The sequence below is a fragment of the Bolinopsis microptera genome, chromosome 1, assembly GCF_026151205.1.
Source record: "Bolinopsis microptera isolate Bmic1 chromosome 1, MBARI_Bmic_1.0, whole genome shotgun sequence".
NCBI lineage: Eukaryota > Metazoa > Ctenophora > Tentaculata > Lobata > Bolinopsidae > Bolinopsis > Bolinopsis microptera.
Window position 1 is genome coordinate 16,112,466 of NC_087072.1, and position 21,843 is coordinate 16,134,308.

At 39.3% G+C, this 21,843-nt stretch overlaps 2 protein-coding genes across 2 annotated transcripts; one reads left to right on the plus strand and one right to left on the minus strand.

The window, feature by feature from the left end:
- Window positions 1–311: 311 nt before the first annotated feature.
- On the minus strand, window positions 312–21,454 carry LOC134826108 (protein white-like). The gene is made up of 18 exons (XM_063838383.1): window positions 21,013–21,454; window positions 20,615–20,768; window positions 20,350–20,398; window positions 19,971–20,038; window positions 19,033–19,154; window positions 16,109–16,180; window positions 14,756–14,903; window positions 14,527–14,647; window positions 5,167–5,341; window positions 4,892–5,004; window positions 4,291–4,396; window positions 3,978–4,109; window positions 3,750–3,842; window positions 3,538–3,595; window positions 3,202–3,385; window positions 2,950–3,047; window positions 2,668–2,744; window positions 312–1,670 (listed from the first exon to the last, which is right to left on the minus strand). The coding sequence occupies exons 1-18, from the start codon at window positions 21,148–21,150 to the stop codon at window positions 1,542–1,544; spliced, it is 2,037 nt and encodes a 678-aa protein (XP_063694453.1). The 5' UTR covers window positions 21,151–21,454; the 3' UTR covers window positions 312–1,541.
- LOC134826106 (uncharacterized) lies at window positions 5,354–14,384 on the plus strand. The gene is made up of 7 exons (XM_063838382.1): window positions 5,354–5,992; window positions 6,198–6,275; window positions 6,447–6,606; window positions 7,304–7,500; window positions 7,818–7,892; window positions 8,079–13,842; window positions 14,113–14,384. Exons 1-6 carry the CDS (start codon window positions 5,930–5,932, stop codon window positions 13,812–13,814), a joined length of 6,309 nt encoding a protein of 2,102 aa, XP_063694452.1. The 5' UTR covers window positions 5,354–5,929; the 3' UTR covers window positions 13,815–13,842; window positions 14,113–14,384.
- Window positions 21,455–21,843: the final 389 nt, after the last annotated feature.

Here is a 21,843-nt window from a genome sequence, read left to right on the forward strand (position 1 = left end):
TATACCCGTGATGGCGTGATCTTCTCTGGCGCGTTGGTTTGGTTAGTGGTTCCTTCTCCGAGAATTAGATTTCCTAATTTGAGTTTAACAGGAACACGTTTCACATCCAACTACTAAAACTGTACTCAAACTGTTGGTTTGGTTAGCGTTTCCTTCTCCCAGAATTAGATTTTCCTAATTTGAGTTTAACAGGAACACGTTTCACATCCAATTACTAAAACTGTACTCAAACTGTTGGTTTGGTTAGCGTTTTCTTCTCCCAGAATTAGATTTTCCTAATTTGAGTTTAACAGGAACAAGTTTCACATCTAACTTGTAACTACTCAAACTGTACTCAAGTGTAATTTACAAATATCCTCGGCCAAAAATATTCTAATTTTCGTAAAATATTCTGAAAGGAATAATTATAAACCCTAATTTATGATTCAGAGCTAGTAACCCTCCACTCAACGGATATAATATACATATTTAACGTGTTTAAGGGAAATAATCAATAATCTCTCGAAATAAGTTATCTTCCCAATGGGAATCACTGTTTGATCACTTACACGGTGGATCAGAGAAAGCTTATGCAAACTGAGAACTGATACGATGATATTTTCAAACAAACAATTGTATTAACTTAATGTATTGGTAAACATTACAAAATTCACAGTTAAATAATCTTCAATAACCAATGAGCTTGATCACTATTTAGTGTGATCTGCTTTTAAAGGGTCACAGTATGGGTCACATACATTAGGTCACTCTTAAAATAGTAGCCCTAAACAGGATTCGAATGAACCATTGCATTTCGCTGAAGTCTGATTTGTTCCATGCAAAAAAAGTAAGCCTATTCTTTAAACAGGCCATCCTTAAAATTCTAATTTCTAATATTAGTTAAGTGGTACCTACTCAATTAAATGTTAGGGTGACACTTTAAATTTAAAGCAACGAATTTAATCAGACCACTTTAATATCTAATTGTAAAGTGTTGCGTCGTTAATCTATATATAGATTTGTAATTGCAATAGTAATTGTATATATACACAATTACTGTTAATTCTAAATAAGCATAATCTGATGTAAGTATAATTCTGATAAAAAGTTAAATATTGACTTGGTTAAATTCCGATAAAATGGTTGTCTGAAATATTTTTGAGGAAATGCTTTACCTTACTTCTTACATTCTCAGCGAACAACTATTCATCAAGTGCTGGACATCTCAGATTTTCATAACTGAAAAACTCCAAAGCGTATTGCAGTAAACTACTATGGCACCAAAAAACAACAAGCCATCCAATCTAACAGTAAACAATCAAATAATAAAAGTAAACAAAATTTCTAAAACAAGAATTGTAATTATTTAGATAGAAAATTCCACTACAATACGTAACAAACAAGATATTAAATCGTTATAGCGAAGGAATAAGATCAGACCGTCTTGATCATACACAATACATATCCCACAAACCAAAGATCTGAATTTTGATATCAAACATGGTCAATTACACCAATCAAACTTTGATGGATGGTTTAATGTTCCACAAAGTCAAAGTTTTCTAGTTTGTCTTCTCTTTGATCGGTTTCCTCTTCTCCCTGACACGAAGCCACATGAATAAGACAGAGAAGGCGAGGAAGCCAGCCGACAGTAGCAATATCGCTACAAAGTCTGGGAACCACACGTCATTCTGAGGGGTAGCAAGTTATTAACTAGTAGTTTTAACTCTTTTTAAAGGAGAGGGGTAGCTAAGGGGATTTTTAAATCCGTGCCTCTATTCCCCGAGAGTTTCCACGCCAACTGGCGGGAGCTCTAAACACACTTCGCGCCTCGTTGTGTGAATCCGGTGACTAGTGGCGGGAGCTCTAAACACACTGTGCCTTTTGACCCACGCCATGTGGCCCGTCGCACATGGCGTAGTGTGGGCAGGAAATCCGTGCCTCTGAATAGAGGCGCGGATTTGCTAAATCCACGCCAAGTGGCACAGTGTGTTTAGGTTAATCGGGTCATGTGGCCCGTCGCCACATGGCGTAGTGTGGGCAGACGGGGGGGGGGGGCAATGACTACCAATGGAGACTTTTGGGGACTAATGGGGACTAAAAATCATGGGGACTAGAGGTCAACTCGTTGACGTAATTCACCATTTGTCCCCATAAGTCCCCAGAATTTTTGACAGTTATTTATGGTTTTCAAGTTAGTTTAATAACGATACGATCGAGATGTTTTGTCCAAGATAAGAGTAGGATAAATCTAAATGGGGACTAATGGAGACTTTTGGGGACTAATGGGGACTAAAAATCATCTAAATGGGGACTAATGGAGACTTTTGGGGACTAATGGGGACTAAAAATCATGGGGACTCTGGGTAAAATCGTTGACGTAATTCCCCAAGTCCCCAAAAGTAGTCATTGCCCCCCCCCCCCCCCCCCCCCCCCCCCCCCCCGGGCAGACCCTTACTATTATGTATATAGTACTTGTCAGTATTGTGGGTGGTGTTGTATACTGTTTAGACGGCATTATCTCTAAACCCACATAATCTAATCCCTTTTTTGAGGAGAGTTCTGGAGAGGAAGACGTTGCAAACAAGAAATATATTTAACATTATGCGTAACATGTGTAAAGGTGTAAGATGTTTGCCATATTTCGTACAAATTGTGTTTCCTGTTGCTGATTGATCAAATACTCACTGCATCGAGATGGTAATAGCTGAGAACTTGGTTGCCGTCCTTGAATACACATAGACTCTCTGGAACTTTGTCACACTCTGCCAGAAAATAATTATCAAAGTTTCAAAGGTCAGCTAGTCGTGTAGCTTTACCTAAGTAAAGTAAGTGTGGTTGTTCTGTTCGAATGTGAACGTTACATTTAAATAAAGGTCTGACATATGAAGTTAAATTGCAGCAACTACATCATTATACAGTTAAAAAACACATTTAGTTGATGAAACAAATGTGGAATAAATAACTAACTGATTTCAGCGTCCTCAAACTCGCTAATAAGGACCATTCCAAAGGCGTACTTGAACCAAGATCCATACTTTATAGGGTAGAAGTAGTACGGGGTAGACCTGATGAGAAACATGTAATACAGTAGACAAGAAGGTACATTAGTAGGTACCATCTCAAAAACAGGTCTTAATAAAATTCCTGTTCTTACTTCTTAGTTATAACTACAACCAGCTTAAAACTAAAAGTCAGATACTAATTAACCTAATTACTAACGCTTCATTTTGATAGAGTCCGCCAAACAAGAAGAAAGGCAGGATAATGAGAGGCGACAAAGCAGCTGATATGACGGGACTACCAGAGGCAGTTCCAACAAAGTACCCCACAGCTGTTGAGACTACAGACACTGCTAGACATGCTGCGTAGCATGTGAAGAATGCCACTACATTTCTTCTTAGTCCTGGTATGTGTGATCAGGGCTTAGTCGGGGGTTTGGGTGGTATTTATACATTCCAAACTGAACTCTCTACACCTAAATATTATGATAAAGATTAAACACTTATTTTCTAGGGTTCGATAAAACACGTTATTTGTATAAAGTTAAGTTGGTACCTGCCATGAGCCAGGTAATGACCCACTGTATAAGTGTCAGGACTATTAGATAGGGCATCTGAAATAATGGTTCATCGTTAATTGGAAAACGAACAGTCTTATAATATCTGAACCTATGGGAACTATAACATCATTAGGGGGGGGGGGGGGGGGGGGGGGGTCATATATAACCTTGTTCTTCTGGAGATTATAATCTGAAGAAAGAGTTTCACCTCTAAAGTAAAGCGAGGTATGAGAGCCCCCATAATTCCGTACATTCCATTTCTGTACTCCCGTTTTATAATCGGTAAGTCTTCTGGTATTGTCTGCGGAGAATGAATAGTTTTACCTTATATTGATGATTAATATATTATGTTATGATAATAACTCAACACAACTGACAACTCAATAATTAACATGTCAGTGACTACAAAAGTAACCTAGACGAAACAGGAATTTACCGATCCTTGAAGGAAGACGTTGGAGAATGTGATGGAAGTAATGAGGAAGAAGAGAAGTCCACTCTTATCTTGAACGGACTCTTGTCCATTACCCGTGTTGAAGTAGGCTAATCCACCCAGTAAAGATATCACCTGAGAAGGTTATCGACCTTTTAGTTTGAGTCATTTTTTAATGTATACAGAGTACTTGCAATGTGGGCCACGATATCAGGCATATTTTTTAACATTTGCTGATTAACCGATTAACTGATTAAAATTACAGATAAATATTATGATAAATATTCAGTTATTACTAAATACTAATGTTACTTACAAGGGCTTGAACTAATCTAATTTTGGTATAGCCAGGATTTCTGGTTACATTCTTCCAGGATCTGCCAAAGTTAGCCGACATTTGTGTAGAGAATATGCTCCTGGATCTAAGAAATTAGAGGAGTTAATTATTAGAGAATTAGTTTGTGATTTGTGTCCCATAATTCAGCAAAACTATCAACAAGGGAATAAGTGATCGGGCATAATTTAATGATGCAACCAGGAGGATATGTTTGATTCCTAGTCCTATGTAGGGTATGTAAGGGGTCGTTCACATATTACGTAATCACTTTTTGAACAATTTTTACCCCCCCCCCCCCCCCCTGCGTAATCAGTTTTACACAGCTATTGTGTCAAAATTACACTAGCGTAATCATTTGAAACCCCCCCCCCCCCCCCCCCTCGGCTGATTACGTAATATGTGAACGACCCCTAATAAGCATAAATCAGATTACATTCCTGTGTATTTTCTGAGACTTTTTCCCAATCCAATAGCTTATTGAGTATCAGGTGATCAAGACGTATGATCGATTGATTGTGTTAACAAATACTGATTTACACTCTGTTGACTGTTCAGATAAACAATTATTCTCAACACTCACCCTTCCAAATTAGTCTTAACATCTGATTCATTCTGTGCCTCTTTCTCCACAACCGCGATGTTTTTCTTCAATGTGGCAAGCTCTTCCGATTTAGCGAACACACCCGTAACTTCCTGCAATTTTAAGTTCATGAAATTATGTTGGATTATAATCGATAGGGTTGATTTACAGTTTATTTTTATTCATTAAAAAAAGATACAGCGAGTTATTTATAATGTTTATGTCTAATGTCTATTATGACTAACAAAACAGTTAGAATTTTAACTTAAACTTACGTCGACTCTTTTTCTGCATTCTTCTTCCTCTCCAGGGACAATGGCCAAAGTGAAGATATAGTGATCAGCCGGATTGTAGTTATCTGGACAGGGGTAGTTGACGGACTTGAAAAACTTGAGAGCGTCAGCACTGTCCCCCGTAAACGCGCATTTCCCCTCAGCAACCAGGTACAGCCTGTAATAATAAGAATATGAATTTTGTGTTGGATCATTTTTATTGGGATACACTTACAGCTGTTGAACGGCCATGAGAGAACCTAATTTTTTCAACCGTCTTCAAATTTGACTCCAATTATGGGATCATGACAAATGACTCAACGGCGTAATACCTTCTGGTTAATTTCTAATATTTTTATGCGTCATTCAATTAGACTGCGGAAAAAATTGTTCAGAATAAACCGTTTACACTCGGAAGAAAAAAAATTACAGTATTTCATGGTCGGTTAATCTAAAATACTACATGTTTTGCCAGTCAACAAACATCTTGTCCGAGTGATACTGGACTTGGAAGAGAAGGCTGGAACAGTTTTACCTCATCCATAGCCTGTCATGAGACACACCGTCACACTTCTCGCAAGAGTGACAGTTAATCCTTGACAGTCTTCCTGCCTTACAACTGATAATCCACCTGTCTCAAACACCAGGAGCAAGGCACGTGGTCAGGTGTTTAGTCACGTGATACAGCTCTTATCTCCTCATTGGACAGCAGATATTGGAGTAAAAGCAGAGAGATTGTAGACAAGCTTTCATTTCTCGTTTGACGATGACGCTTCAACTGCAGTTTCAGTTTTACAATAAACTTAAAAACACCGCAGCTGATAAGGAGGTAGGTTCTGTTTTTTACCCAGTTTCTAATTTCTCTTTAGGATATCAAGGCTTTTAAATGCAAACTGTCAAAGACACTGTTTCCTTCAACGTTTTTACTTTGATGTAGGAACTTTATTTATTACCACAGATTTTCATATAATGTTTGGAGAATTGAACTTGTGGTCGGATGATAATATTTATATGACATTTGACATTATCGACAGGTATTGGAAGTAATCACAGGTTACAAGGTACAATCATGGATAGACAAGGATCCTCTGCAGATAGTCGACCTAGTCAAGGTAAGTTTTAGAATATATCCGTCATTACACCAATAATTGTAGAAAAGAGTAACATTTTGAATTGAAATTTGTTTCACATTTTACATAATACAGTGCAGCGAGAATTGATATTTGAGCACAGTTTATGATTATGGAATGATTAACGAATGTTTAGCGATCATATCTTCATAGAAACCGGGGAGGGGAGACCAGGACGCGCAAGACAAGACCATGCTGAACGAGATTATCAACCATCTGTCTTTCTCAACTTCTTTCCGTGGGTGGATGTCCTTCCCTGACTACGGCACCTCAGCTCTCTACTATACCCCATGTCTAGAGGTCGAACTTAGAGGTGAGTCACATTGAGTTAACAAGATACAACTATTTAAGTATTTAACTATAAACTAAGGGTTGTGTTTTGCTCTGCTGGCACATTAGATATTTAGTTTTTAACACTCCGTCATTTCATTCGTTACTACAAAGTACACTTTAGCTCGTTAAATTTAAAATGCACTTTCGTACAATTACAGGGGGGGGGGGGGGGTCCGAAAGTCAGTGTGCAAACGTTGGGTCTTATACCTCCACCGTGTTTTATATTTGAGAGTTGTTGCTTTGCATTTGGCATACTGTACCTACTTGTTCGATGATTCCGTTACAAAAATTTGAATATTTTAGACCACGCCCATTCAATATGAAAACACCTATATTGTTCTGGTGACAAATTCCTCGAACCAGTGGTGGTAGTTAGTCATACCAGAAAGAATTATTTCAATTGGACAGTCAGTGACTGAGCTATTAAGGTTAACGTTTGTACACTAACTTTCGGCCCACCCCTCCCCCCCCCCCCCCCCACCCCTGTATATAAATATGTTGCGGAAAAAGTAGTGGCCATTTTCAAAGGTATGTCAACTTCTGCTCCAAACGGCCTTCCTAGTTGAAGTTTTTGGGAGCAATGTGGGAAACCTCCCTCCCCAATCCCCATGATGACATTTACATTTAGTTGAACGTATAATTAACAATTCCGAACACTAAAAAGGTTCACTATTCAGGGGTGGAATTTTGTTCGATGATCACTCCCTTTGAGATCTACCCACACTTTGATACACTAAGCTCTGAGGATTGTAAGATATTGGCTGTGTTCGAACATGACATACAGAGGATAATGATCTACATCTGCAAGGAAGGCTCCGTGTGGAACAGGATCTACCTTCACTATGATGATCTGGAGAATCACGTCGTTCAGCAGGTATGTTATTTCTTAGTCCCTGTTTCCCTTTCTTCTATTTTATGTTTTTCTAATTTCTGTTTTATTTAATCTCGATGAGATTAACATTTAATTAATAGCAATTAAACGAGCTGGACGCTGGTAGTGGTAAGAGATCGTAGGCTTATATAGGGTTAGCTGATGAACAATGAACAATGAACATTCGATATTTTCGTCCAAACTGCGATAGTTTAACAAGTACAACTCAGCTTATTTTACCTATCACGCATAATATTATAATTAGTAGATGTTGGTAAAGCAGGAATCTTAATTATTTCTTATTTAATTTTATGACCTAGATAACTGAAAAAGACACTACCCGTCTGGTACTTTGTCTGAAGTGCTGCCCCTCATTCTGGCAGTCACTACCCGAGGTATGCATCTCAATTCTCATTTATTTTCTGGTACAATTTACTCACATGCCTATAATTTAACTGTAGTGAAAAAGATATCACAATAATTCAGCACGGACTCAGTAATGATTCATCGAGTCGATGATTTAATATTCGATAGAAGTATTTAGCTTTTTATGATTATAATTTGTGAACCATTCTCGACAGACGGTTGCCCAAAAAAGAAAGAAGCTCTCCCGAGACCACTGTGCCGGCGATCAGCTGGAAAAGAAACTGCGTCTAAAGACCCCCTGGACAAGAATAAGGACCCTGACTGATGATGAGGAAAAGTGCGACATTCCAAAGTGCTCCACCCTCGTGTTGACATACCCAACAAACGGCTCAACACTCAGCAGGATCGTGTCCGGGTTCAAGAAGCACAAGTACCAGTGTTACTTCACCAAGTTTGATGATCTGAGGTACCCGGAGAACGGTATGAGGGGGAATGGAAAGTGCTGGATCGAACGGCTGATGGAGAGCAACCCACTGCACCTTGACAATATAAACTTGAGATATTCTCTAAAATGTCTGGAATCTCTGGGCTTCCAGTTTTTGGACAAGCTTCACAAGACCTCTACAGAACATAAGAATTCATTCTTTAGATTCCTTCAGCAAAAGATAAAGGAAAACGATGTTGAAAGAATTGACTTGGTCACCCAGACCATTTTCAAGCTGGTGCAGGCTTTTGACAAAGACCCATTCTTGGACCCAGCAACTGTCTTCCAACTGTACTTTGACAAGGTTGACGTGAAGCCGTTCAACGTAGAGTCCCATTACCAATTTATCAAGAGGATAGTAGTTACGCCGTCTAGAACCATCTTTGTGCCACCAGAGCCCATCGCTATAAACAGAATTCTTCGTCAGCACATAATGTACGTGGAGAATTTTGCTAGGGTCTGCTTCAGAGACGAAGACTTCTCTCAGTTCAACGTACATTCGGAGCAAGCGACATACAACGTTCGGAAAGTTATAGATGAGGGAATCAGGATCTCGGATGACATCGTGTTCCAGTTCTTAGCGTGCTCCAACTCCCAACTAAGATCGCAAGGACTCTGGTTGTTTTACCCACAGTGTCCCATCACAGTTGAGTCCATCAGGGATAGCATTGGAGAGTTGAACAAGATGAAGACAACCCAAAAGTACGTGACTAGGATGGGGCTCGCTTTCACAGCAACTGACTTCTCCTTGTCTGAAGAAGTTGAAATCCAGGAGATTCCAGAAAAAGAGAGGATAGTTGGGAACAAAAGGTTTATCTTTAGTGATGGAGTAGGCTGTATCTCACCAGGAGTAAGGGACCTTATCGTGAAGGAGAAGTATGGGTATCAAGCTGACTATAAGCCAATAGCATTCCAAGTGCGGGTCGGAGGATGCAAGGGTATGGTTGCTGTAAACCCAGATCTAGATGGCCTACTACTTCAAATCCGTCCCAGCATGAAGAAGTTTGAGTCTACTCACAAGCAGATAGAGCCATGTGGGTACTCGGGGCCCAGAGAGTTGTACATGAACAGACAGGTAATAGCTATCTTACGGGCACAGGGGGTCCCAGACAACAACTTTATCTCCCTGCAAAACAAAAGTCTCATAGAGATAGCAGACATGTTGACTAAAGAACCACTTGCCTGCCACGAAATGGGATCAATGCTGAGGGTCAGGGTGTCTAATCTTGAGAGAAGTTCCATCAGAATAACAACAGAGCCATTCCTGCGAAGACAGCTTGTTTCTCTCTACAAGTTTAAGGTTCGAGATGCACTAAACAAGACTCGCTTTAGGATCGACATTGACAAAGGCAGACAAATGAAGGGAATCATGGACGAGACAAACACTCTCAACTATGGAGAAGTGTTTGTTCAGTACACCGAACTCAACGGGACTAACTTGAAAAGAATCCTTATAGGCGACCTGTTTGTCACTAAAAATCCATGTCTCCATCCAGGTGACCTAAAACGAGTCCGGGCCGTTGACGTTCCAGAGCTTAGGCATCTGTATGATGTTGTGGTGTTCCCTTCAAAAGGACAAAGGCCCATACCTAACGAACTATCAGGTTCAGATCTTGATGGTGATGAATATTTCGTATGTTGGGAGCAAATGCTGATGCCAAAGAAAGATTGCGAGGCTGCTGAGTACTATGTTGAGAAATTAGATCCGATAAAAGACTCCTCAACCGAGCCACCGCCGGAGTTCGCCGATGCTCAAATTAATGACTTTGTCTTCAACTACATAACCAAGGGTTCCAAATTGGGTCAGATCAGCAACGCCCATGCTATCTGGGCCGATCGACTAGAAAAGGGTGTCCTCTCCAAACAATGTGTTTCTCTAGCTGAAAAACACAGCGATGCAGTTGACTTCATAAAAACTGGCATAGCACCAGTCTTCGACTTTTCCGAGAGAAGCTTGATCTACCCAGACTGGATGATGAAGCCAGACAAAGCCGCTTATAGCAGTAAAACTGCAACAGGGAAGATGTTCCATATTGTACAGGGTTTGGAGCACTCGGTCCTAGATCTGAATATTCCTGAAGAAAACATCGCCCCGGACGAAATATTCCTACTGGATGAAGGTCCAACGGATGAGGAACTAGAGAGTGCTACCAAACTTTACACAACGTATTGTACGGAGTTATCCAACATCATGGTGGCCTACGGAATTGCAGATGAAGGAGATATTGCTGCTGGCTGTTTGAACTCCATAAAGAGAAGCCTCGCTAAGGAGCATGAACGGAACTATGATATGCGGGAACAGTGCCTGTCCATGTTTAGATCCCTCCAAAGGAAGTACAGAAGAACGTTCTTTTCAAACCTTGGTGTATCTCAAGAGAACTGGAGACAGGAAGAAGAGAAGGTGCTGAGACAAGCTGCAGCCTGGTACTTTGTCACTTATCACAAACCACAACCATACCAAGATCTCATCCTGCTTAGCTTCCCCTGGTGCGTGGCTAACATTCTCATCAGGATTCCAGAGCTCATGAACACGTCAACAATACCTAACTCGATAAGAGACAAGCTGAGGGCAGAGCTGAGAGAATGGTACGGTGTCAAGTTGAGGAAAGGAGCTGAGTTCAAAGATCGAGGTAAAGAAGTCCTGAAGCTTTTGAATAGTCCTGAGATGGTCAGTGTGACAGATATTAGCCGATACACCTATGGACTGATTATTGGAGAAGCCTTTATTTATTATGTGAACGAATCTCCAAAAGATTTTGCTCTTGAACTAAAGAGCTGGCTAGCGAAGCAAAGTTTCGACGCAGACGTTTCGGGTGAACTGAAAGACTTAGCGACAGACTTCCAAAAATCGAGCGAAAATTGGGCTGTCTCAGAAATCTGCGTGAACGATAAGATGATGAAAGTTATTGTCACAAATGATAAACTCTTGCTGAGAAAGGTGAAGATCTTAAAACAGTACTGCCAAAAGTACAAAATTCTGGGTCACACCATGTTTTTAATCTTAAACTGGGCTGAAAAGAACAACATAACCACTAACGCGGGTCTGGAGGCAGATATTGGGATAAGCTTCCTGGAATTCATGTTAAGGAAACAAGATGGCCAGATCTATGAGATGTCCGAAGAGTCCTACCTCCTTGATGATGTGATAATCGGTCAGTATCCCCTCAAGAACACAGCCACGTTGTACCTGGAGTATCTGAAGTACATAATAGGAGACTGCAAGATGGAAGGAGAAGATGACATCCTAGGGACTGATCTACTGGAGATTGCTCGTACACTACTCGGAACTGAAAAGTGTATGATCGCACTGATGAGAGAGTATCATTTCGTTTCCTACGCTCTCAAGTTCGAGTCTAATGAGAGCTACAAGCAGAACAATATCATCAGGAAAAAAGATAAGAAGATGTGCTTCAACATTGCTCGAGCTACTTCCTTCTGTTCGAGCTTCTTTAACGATCCCGACATCACTGAAACCTTCGAGACGGGCCAAAAGATCGAGATAAAGATCAGAGAGACGGAACTGGGATCTATTAACGCTCTGGTGTTGGAAATTTGGGGTGACAATCCCCAGAAGATGAACGAAATTGCCGATGCTTTTGAAATCGACGAAGATAGATTTCAATTATTTGGCAACTATTTGTTCATCCGTCAAAAGAATTTCAATCAATTCAATTTCCTTGCTCCAAAGACGATCGACAAGCCGCTTAAAAAGTATTTCTCCCTCCGGAAGCACGAGTCAAAGCCTCGGGAGAAAAATCCACTGAAACACGATATAGATCCGATGTATTACAATAACGATAATAACAATAGAGACGAGAGTTTGAAGGAGCTGGTCTACAGGGAGATTCTCCGAAAGACCCGTCTGATGAGAGATGGGCTCTACAACCAGATTTCTCACGGGAAACTGACCATCAACACCACTTTCGGAAAGCTGAAAATCAAACGGTGTGAAAATGGTAGTCTGGACAAAGAATACATGTCTTTGTTCCTAGACACCAAAGGAAACATCTTAAAGAAACTTAGAGGAGTCACCAAAGCTACTCCAAAGGTAACGACAAGTTACGTGTTTAATGTGATATACGAGGGTATTTCCTACAAAGTACATTTCGACAAATTCCACAAACTGAAGTCGCTATCTTTGACTGACATCGTATGGACAGACATGATGATCCTGCATGACCGGGGAGTAGATATGAACATCATGATGACATCAACCCACTCGCTGAAAGGGGAGCGTTTGAACCATCTACCCTTAACATACGAGCTTTTTAGAGGCACTAAGAAGTGGATTGATCGGGTAGACAATGGGAAAGGGATCCAACTAATAGATAGGAACGAAATACCTTGCTTCATTTCCTCCATAGAAGTGATTACAGAGAAACAGTACAAGTTCTGGAAGGATCCTGCTCTGGCCGATATGACAGTTTCTGAGCTGACAGTCGAGGTGTATCAGGGATTGGAAAAAGGTTTCGTAAGGCACTCCAGGACTTATTTTGAGCTTAGACTCTCAGCGACTATAGACACCCTCTTAAACACAGAGTTCTTGAAGACATATGAGAATGTGGCGCTGGATATAGCCACTGTGGATATGAATACACGAACACCTAGAAGAAGTGGGAGTTGGAGAGCCGCGACCTCTGACCCAGACTCAGTTCCAATTCTTCCACGCAGACCCAACAAAAGTGGTCCTCGCCAGACTACTGAAGACAGTGCACCTACCATTACCAACATCTACCCCTCACAGTTTCCCGGAATAGCCGAGGAAAATTCAGTTGCGAGTCGTAGTAATGTGAGTACCGGTGCTCCATCATTGACCAGGTCTGGTGACTTACCACCTTCAACTAGTAACAGTGTCAGTAGACTAGCAAGACAAGTTAGGATGAGAGCCATGGCAACCAGTGGAGATCACGACGAGTTTGAGCAACTCACTCCTCAACAGTTGGAAAGTAAAGACGGACTTACAACAGAAGATTACATATTTCAAGTTGAACAGCCACCGGTTTTTCACCCCATCCCAGGTCCGAACTCCAGCTTTACCAACTACACAGATTTGCAAATCGGAAATGATATTTCTTATCATCATCCTCTTAGTTATCCTACTGTTATTGGAACGCATGATCCATCCGGTGATGAACTAAGTCTTAGCTTGGATCCTACAACTGTTCAGGGAATAGGAGCTGGATATCAACTATCTTCACAGGAATCCAATGAAGCACCGGAGCTTGAGGATCTGGATCAGTTTGACATGACCTTCTTGGACCCCACACAGCTGCTCCCAACACACGAGATAACAGAACCAAAATCTCCGTCTCCACACAGCAACGCTTCCTCTGGTCCCGACATTATTCTGGTGGAACAAACCTTTACGGAGTGTCCAGGATCAGGTGTTTCTGGTAACCCCTTTGAGGAGGAAGTTCATGATGAACCTAACGTCAGCGATTATGAAGACAGGAAATTCTTGGATTAGCTCCTCTAACTGCCCTTATACTCCTTAGGTAAGCTTCTTAGGTTATTAAAGTTATGTCAGGTGAAATTAGCCCTTGATCGAACCTGAGTGGTCAGAGATCAATTCAAGTGTATATTAGAATTCAAATTAAAAATGGAAGAACGTTCAGTTTTCAATCTGACAATATTATATACACGATTGAAATTCTTGAACTGGCTTCGATTAGCTGAAATCTTTATAAATAGCTGATTTGCGAGTCATGCTAGGGTTACCATATAGTTCGGAAAATATATAAGTTTTAAGAACGACACTCTTTCAGGTGAAAGGAGGTTCCTGACGTTTTGAAGCACCTACCCATTTTGAAGCGGAACTGTGTTTTGTTATTTTAGATTTTTTTCAACAATATTGACACTTGAAAATGCATTTAAAAGCATGAGCATATCTTTATTTGATCAGTTTTTTAGATGAAAGGTTTTACACATACCAAGTTTTAAGTTGAAAATAGTTTGTACAGATTTGATGCAGTATGTTTTGAGCGAATCATAGATTTGTTGAACTTAAAATCTTCCAGTTGGATTGAATGATTGAATATTTAAGCTAATATCGTTTTTGATAAATGTTAATTTCGTTATGAATAAATGAACTTATTGCTTAATAGTCATTTGTCCAAGATACAATATTTTTAGTTTATTAGACGATGCTAAAAGTTGTTGGAAAACTAAAATAAACTCACTGATCAAACATAGCAAAGACTTCAGAGGTAGGCTGATGTATCGTACAGAGCACAGTTCTGTTTGCTTTAGCTAACTTTCCAATAATTTTAACAATATTCCTTGCCATGAATGAGTCCAGACCTGAAATAAAACTATTAAATATATGAGACTATGATACATTGTATCAGGATAATGTGGTACTCTCCTTGTGTATAAGAATAACAGAGTAAGCAGCATGTAAATCATTACCGCTGGTAGGCTCATCAATGAAGAGGAGTGGAGGGTTCATGAGGAGTTCACAAGCAACTGACAGTCTCTTTTTCTCTCCGCCAGAAATACCACGAATCATACCACCAGGCTGCCCACAGAGGCTGTTCTCTATTTTCTTCAACCCCAACTAGAAACGAGAGAAAGTTAATACAAATCTGAACAGATTTGACAGGCAATGCATGGTCAAAATGTCCATCACATATATTTTAACTCTTATTACAACAGCGTAAGAAAAATTGAAGTTAATCATTGCCATGATAACCATTTGATATCGTATTTAGATCGCACGATTAAATCGATCGACGCGAATCGAATCTTGATGCATTGCGCCATGTCATGCATCCTGAGCTGGATACGCTACATATTATATGCATGAGCGCGATGCATGCAATCATAAATCAAGAGGCTTGCATATATTGAACATATTGACACGGGTGCAGAGTTGAGTCTGTACGGAACCTAGTAGTTTCAGATCCTTGTTTAACTTGCCGTACAGCAAGGTCATCCACTACTTTAGCCCGGCGAGGCACATAACTCCCTCTACAACTCCATGACAAATGTTTCATATATACTAGCCGAATTCACAATGCCATGTGCGCGCGCCGCGCCATGCGCTGCTGCATGCGCTGCATCGATTTAAAACAACCGCGCGTCAAAGAATTAAATTAAGGCCATCGCGCGCTGCAGAATCTAGATCAAGAAACCGGTCACGTACTGTCCCTAGAGGGTAAAATTAAAATACCGCATCAATTACCACCAGCCGACTCAGAATACGAACGTCGTTCTACAGCTGAGGTTGTGCCTTGCATAGAATTCAGAATGTAATCCACTTTTAGTTTCTACCATTGAACCCCTCCAGGAGTATCAAGCGCTAAATTGCCGGCCAACACCGTCTTTAAAAAATCTATGATGCTGTTGCAATTTGGACCAAAATTTGTAAGCTTTTGAACAAAAAATTTAAAGAATGGACTTTTTCGGCTCTTTGCCACCGCTGTTCTTGACTGACTCCAGTGCTCAAATCACAATGAATGTAGACTGCCGGTGAAGAATGAAGATTATGTGTATCGTGTAAATTATACCATTTAACTCAATTAAACCCCACAATCTACTTCCAAGCTTTTTAAAGGCTGAAATCAGGAAGGATTATACCGACTTTTGTGCGGAAATTCTATTTTCAAGTTTTTCGTGGAGGAATTTTGCGTAAATTCTGGACGAATGCCGAGCACAGTCATTAGTCGTTACACTTAACAATATTCCATGTGACTAGCAGAGTGATTATATTTCATCATCGAAGTGTAGTTTCAGTGTCTAACTTCACCAAATCACACAAACCTCGTGTAAAACTTTGTTTACTTTTCTCTTTTTCTCCTTCATTTCAACATCTCGCCCCATTCTGAGATTCGCCTGAAATGTTAAACATATGTATAAATGTGACATATTAAATATTAATAATCAATTCTGGGTATGTGTCGTGTCTAGGCATTTGTAACTCATATTTCGTAGCCGTAGAGTAACCATAAAAAGTAAACTACAAAACACAAAAATTGTTTGATAGGCTTGCTGAATATTACATTAATTTAATTTGGAAATATTATGACTAGGAATTAGATTTTTAAATTCCTCACTTTAAGCCACTGGGATGTAGGGACACACACTATTATTATTAAAGCAAGCTTCTAGTTTCGGGATAGCCTGTAGCAGGCAACGCTCGATACTAATGATTCTACAGACCTACACAAGTGCAAGTAAGTAGGTAAATATTTCATGCTAGGCATGTGGCACCCATTACGGACACGCAGACTAAAATTAATGGAAATAATTACCGGACTTTATTTTTCACGGACCTTAAAGGACCAGTTAACTGAAAAATTTGTAGTCTCCAATTTGGCTAAGATTTAAATCAGCTGTGACAAACTGGTAAAGAATCGTATCGCCGAAAGAACCAACTCTCTAGCGTACGTGTAACGCGTGTTATTGCAATAATAAGCTGTGGCCTCGTGACGTCACGAAGTCCCTCAGTGCGCGCTGACATAGCGTAATACGTTGCAAATGTTTATCGTTGTCATTAAAACACGTGTTACTCACTCAAATTTTAGAATTATGACTATTACCCGAGTTCTCCAAAATCCTTATAGTTTTGGCTATCATCCTAACTAAAGGAATAGCTGATTGGATGTACAGTGCTCACGTCATGATTTTAAACAGTGATATAGGTTCTTGGACAGAGGCGGTTGAATGTACGGTTAGAAAGTTTCTGCTATTACAGTTCTTATGTCATATGTGATAATTTTGGATTGTTTTCATTGCTTAATTACACAAGCAGGGAGACTGTACCGATTATTTTTCCCCAGTCCATGAAACTCTAACGAATTTAAAAGGATCTAGATAAGTAGGAGATAGTTTGTTCAATTCCGAGAGCAATTATATTTATAGCATAGCGAAATTTCTAACTTTAATCTGCATGTGTCAGCCAGTACAGGAGACAAGAAGTCTGGCTACTTTACGGCCGTTCCTCTGGGACCATTAGTAGAAGTAGCTTCTATCAGAACAGTGCCGTGGGAACAGAATTCCCGCCAAAATACCCGGTCTACCAAATAGTAATAGTGATTGGAGTGTACGGTGTGCGGTGTGTTACAGTTTTGAATTATACTTCGGCTTACCTAGCTGTTATCCTAATTGCATTATCATCGGTACATAACATAAATAAACTACTGGTAAGTTTAAATACCAAGTGCAAACGTGTTCAGTCAATCGACCCACTGAACAAATATAGAATTTCCAAGATCCTATTATTCTTTGGCCATATATTAATACGGCACGATCGATTGTTAGATGGTTAAACGACTATACAATTCTAAAACTATGAGCTAGCACTTTAATCTAAAAATACACTTTTTATATTACTCCTGATTTTTACATTTCACGTAAAACATTGTCGCCACAGGTTGATCATGGACACTAACAGCTTAATTTGAGATAAATGACTATGAGTTTCTCTAAAGTTAACTCTAAAGTTGTGTAATCCAGTCATTTATGGACATTTATGGAAATGAACCTGCAAATGTTCAGATACTCACGAAACTTTGCACAGACCTTCCCGAAGGTATGAATAAACGATTTTCGTTTGGAGACATTTGTTTGACAGTGGAGAAAACCCAGGAGGACCACGCCCATATTGACCCAATAACGTAACCGACCCCTTGCTTCTGAAGGTCGTAGATACTTCAAAATAGGCTTAAACGAAGCCACATATGCATGTTTATATAGGAGTTATCGAGCAACACATGGCCTAAAATCCTTACTTTTCGAGAAATTCGCCAAAAACCATTTTGGGCGTGGTGCTGAGCCCATTTTCGATAGGATCGTGATAGAGTCTTTAGACACTAGACAGGGTGCAAAAGAACCGCAATTAGCATATTAATATATGACTTACGAACAAACATATGCCTTAAAGTGCTTACTTTTTCAGTTATTGGCGAAAAACTGATTTTCGGTTCCAGAAATCATGCAAAACTATGGGTATCTGGTAAATTGGGCTATGAAGGTTTTTGAATGTGTGCAAATTGTGCAGAATGGCCATGTTTATATACAACTTATGAAGCAACATGTACCCTAAATTACTTACTTTTCGAGTTATTCGGGGAAAAACATTGTATTATGTCCATTTTCTACCTGTAAAATACATTCTCACGAGCTCCTCTGCGCGCGCAAGGGACTTCGTGACGTCATCGCCAAAATAATACAAACGCTATTTACACGCGTTAGAGAGCAGTTAGAGATTTAGGAATTTCGACTCGTTGCTTAGTTTGCTATTAATCACAATCTGTCAAAATATGAGTATAACTTTTTTTTCAGTTAACTGGTCCTTTAATGCCACAGAAATTATTTTCACGGACATAATTATTCACGCTAAGGTCTTCAGCGTGAAAGTAATGTTCGTGATAATTATGTCCGATAAGGTAAGCTACACATTGTTTTCTTTGCTAACATTAAAATTAAAAGATACGTGAAACACACAAATCATATCCACTTGTATTGATAGTACAAGGAAATACACAAATCATGTTTATTGTTGTATACACTGTACACTATACCTAGCTGTTCAAAGAGGAACACATTCCATTTCCGTGCATATATCCTTAAAGTGAAAATGAAATAAAAGCGTATTTCAAGAGGAATATATCATAGGGATTATAATAAGAAAACAACCTTATCGTAGTTACAATAAAGAGAGTGGTGTACCAATGTAAACTCACGTGAAACATTAAGACCTCTTTGACTGTTAGAGTTCCAATAAAGAAATCCTCCTGTTGGACGTACGCAGAGAGAAGGGATGTTGTGCGGCCCGTCAGTGGCTTTCCGTTCACTAGAATCGTACCTGAAAATTGTATATTATTCATCTTATTTTTTGATGTATTTAACGTACTTGGTGATAGTTACCAATTCAAAACTTATTTTAAAGCCTAAATCCGGAATTAAGATAACAGAAATGAGCAGTAAAACTGGTAACCATCACCATATTCAAAATTTTACTAGTGAACGAGAGTAAGCAAGCAGTTTACGTGCTACATTGTCGCAACATTTGTGAACTGCTGTCTGTAACCTTGGTTATTATGCTTGTAAGTTAGAATATCTGGAGGTTTGATATTCAAATGCCTGGCCTGCCTGCCGTCTCATTTGGTGTAATTAACCGGCTATTTAAAACATTTCTAGGATTAAAGACCAGACCTAAGTACTGTCTAATACCCTGTAATCCTGTAGTACCCACTACCCCCCCCCCCCCCCCCCCCCCCCCCCCCCCCCCCCCTTTAGTAACACAGTCACGTAGGCAGGATTATCTGGCTATGTGGGTAGCTGTAGTAACACTGTTAGATATAATAGTGGTCAGTGGACCGCATCTAATACTCGAATTACAGTGTCTACGTATATACATATATATACATAATACATTAGTTAGCCTCAACAGTCAATGAAATACAACAATTGTCTTGAATCCCAACTTCTCTGATTTAACTTTGCAGACATTAAATATCCTAGTCACATTCGGCTCTTAACCTCGAGACAATTTCCTCTAGTCCATTTCAAGCTCTCTAAATTTGACACAAGTGAGCACTGAACCATACGTCAGTTAAGCACTACCCAGATCTAAAGAATGACGACATCAAAGAAATCTTGAAATATCATTAACATCTACCTGATTCATCAAGCTTGTGGTCGTTCTTCATAGCTAATGTGTTGAGGAGAGTCGTCTTGCCTGCACCACTGTGTGTTGCAATATTACTTAGAATTATGCCCAAATAGGTGACATAAAGGTCAATCGTTCATGAAATTACGATTAACAGAAAAAAGAGGTTTCAAGAGTATAATAAGTAACTAGTAACTACATAATATATAATATTATCACTATACATTAGTCCGTAAATTTATTATTCGGGCCAAAGAAACATATTTATAACAGTCAATAATTTTAATAACCATAATCTCCCCCCCCCCCCCCCCCCCCCCCCCCCCCATAATATTACCGACTAAGGTAGTTAGTAGTTTCTAATTAAGTAATGTAAAGGGTGTCTCACCTTGCCCCCATGATTGCCATGAATGTTCCGGGCTTGCATAAACCAGAAACTGAAATTATATTAAGTCATGTTTACTTTTCAACTTCAGGAAAAACATATATAACCCGTTGTCATGGTGACTAAAAGTTACAGGATTCAACACAATGGGCTAATCATGGCTTTAAAGCTGCGCATATTGAATAATATTCAATATATATTAAGACGCAATGAAACTATCGGACTACGATGTATGGGGACTGCCACCCCATTACATTCTGTTATATACCTCCTTTAAGAATTTCTTTTTTAGTAATAGTGTCCTTGTTGGAGCGACAACAGGCAGGACCCTTCCCTGTGTCCACAGATAGAGACACTTTCACGTCCTCCCATGACAGAGTCACTTTGGAGTATGCACCAAATCTGTTAGTCTCATCATCTAACTGCAAATTGGAGTATTTTAATAAAACATTCAATCAAAAACAATTTGATTAAAGCAAATAGTAAATTAGAGTGCTTTTAGTTGGGAGGAAATGTTACAAATGAAGCATGCAATTAGATTGTGATCTAGAATCATCAATAATTTCTTGGCAAGCTTAAGATAAAGTATCATAAAGTTGAACTCTAAAGTTGAACTCTAAAGTTGAACTCTAAAGTTGAACTCTAAAGTTGAACTCTTTCACTTACTGCACTAAAATCAAGACTGTCACTGGATGTAACTGTTGCGTCAGGTACGTTACCACTGTTGGGGTCCACATCTTCCAAACTGAGACTGTTGTTAGCAGGTAAAACAATTACAGCAGCAGATTCGTCTTCATAACTCATACCTCATGGATAATGGATATAGTATTTTGTTCAATAATGCCACAAGTACATATTTTGAAATTCCAAAGTTCACAAAAGCATATATTTCACCTTTTACATAAAAGATACCAAAAACATACACATTTCCAGGTACAAAAGTTAAAGTTATTTATAACAAATAATGGAGCTTACTAAAACCAAAAAATTCAGTGTGAATTTAAATGGCATACAAAGAATACAAGTTTACCCATTGATAATTAAGAGCGTCAGACTTAGAACCTTTTTTTAAATGCAACTACAGATGCTGGAAGCCCTCCCTATCACTGCAGGCAATTAATAATTTAGTAAGAGCTGTTATAAAGCTGTCATCTCCTGTTAACGACTTAAGCAGATTAGGATGATGGCCATCTGAGACAGTGCTTTTAAAATTATTAGGCTTTAATTGTTCCTTTTTAACATTATCAAACATAACAGCAATATCATATATACAATTGGTATCCTCAATATTTCTATCAGATACGGGTCGGAGTGGCTCACGGACAAACAGAACTAAAAGCACTTGCAAGTACCTCTAAGATAAGATAAGATTTAAAATTATGCCTCTCTGGGTATCTCATATACAAATATAATTACTTCAAAACTGTACAATTTACGTTTAATAAACTATTAAAATATAAAAATTAAAAGAAGTAACTGAAAACTCTTGCTGTAAGG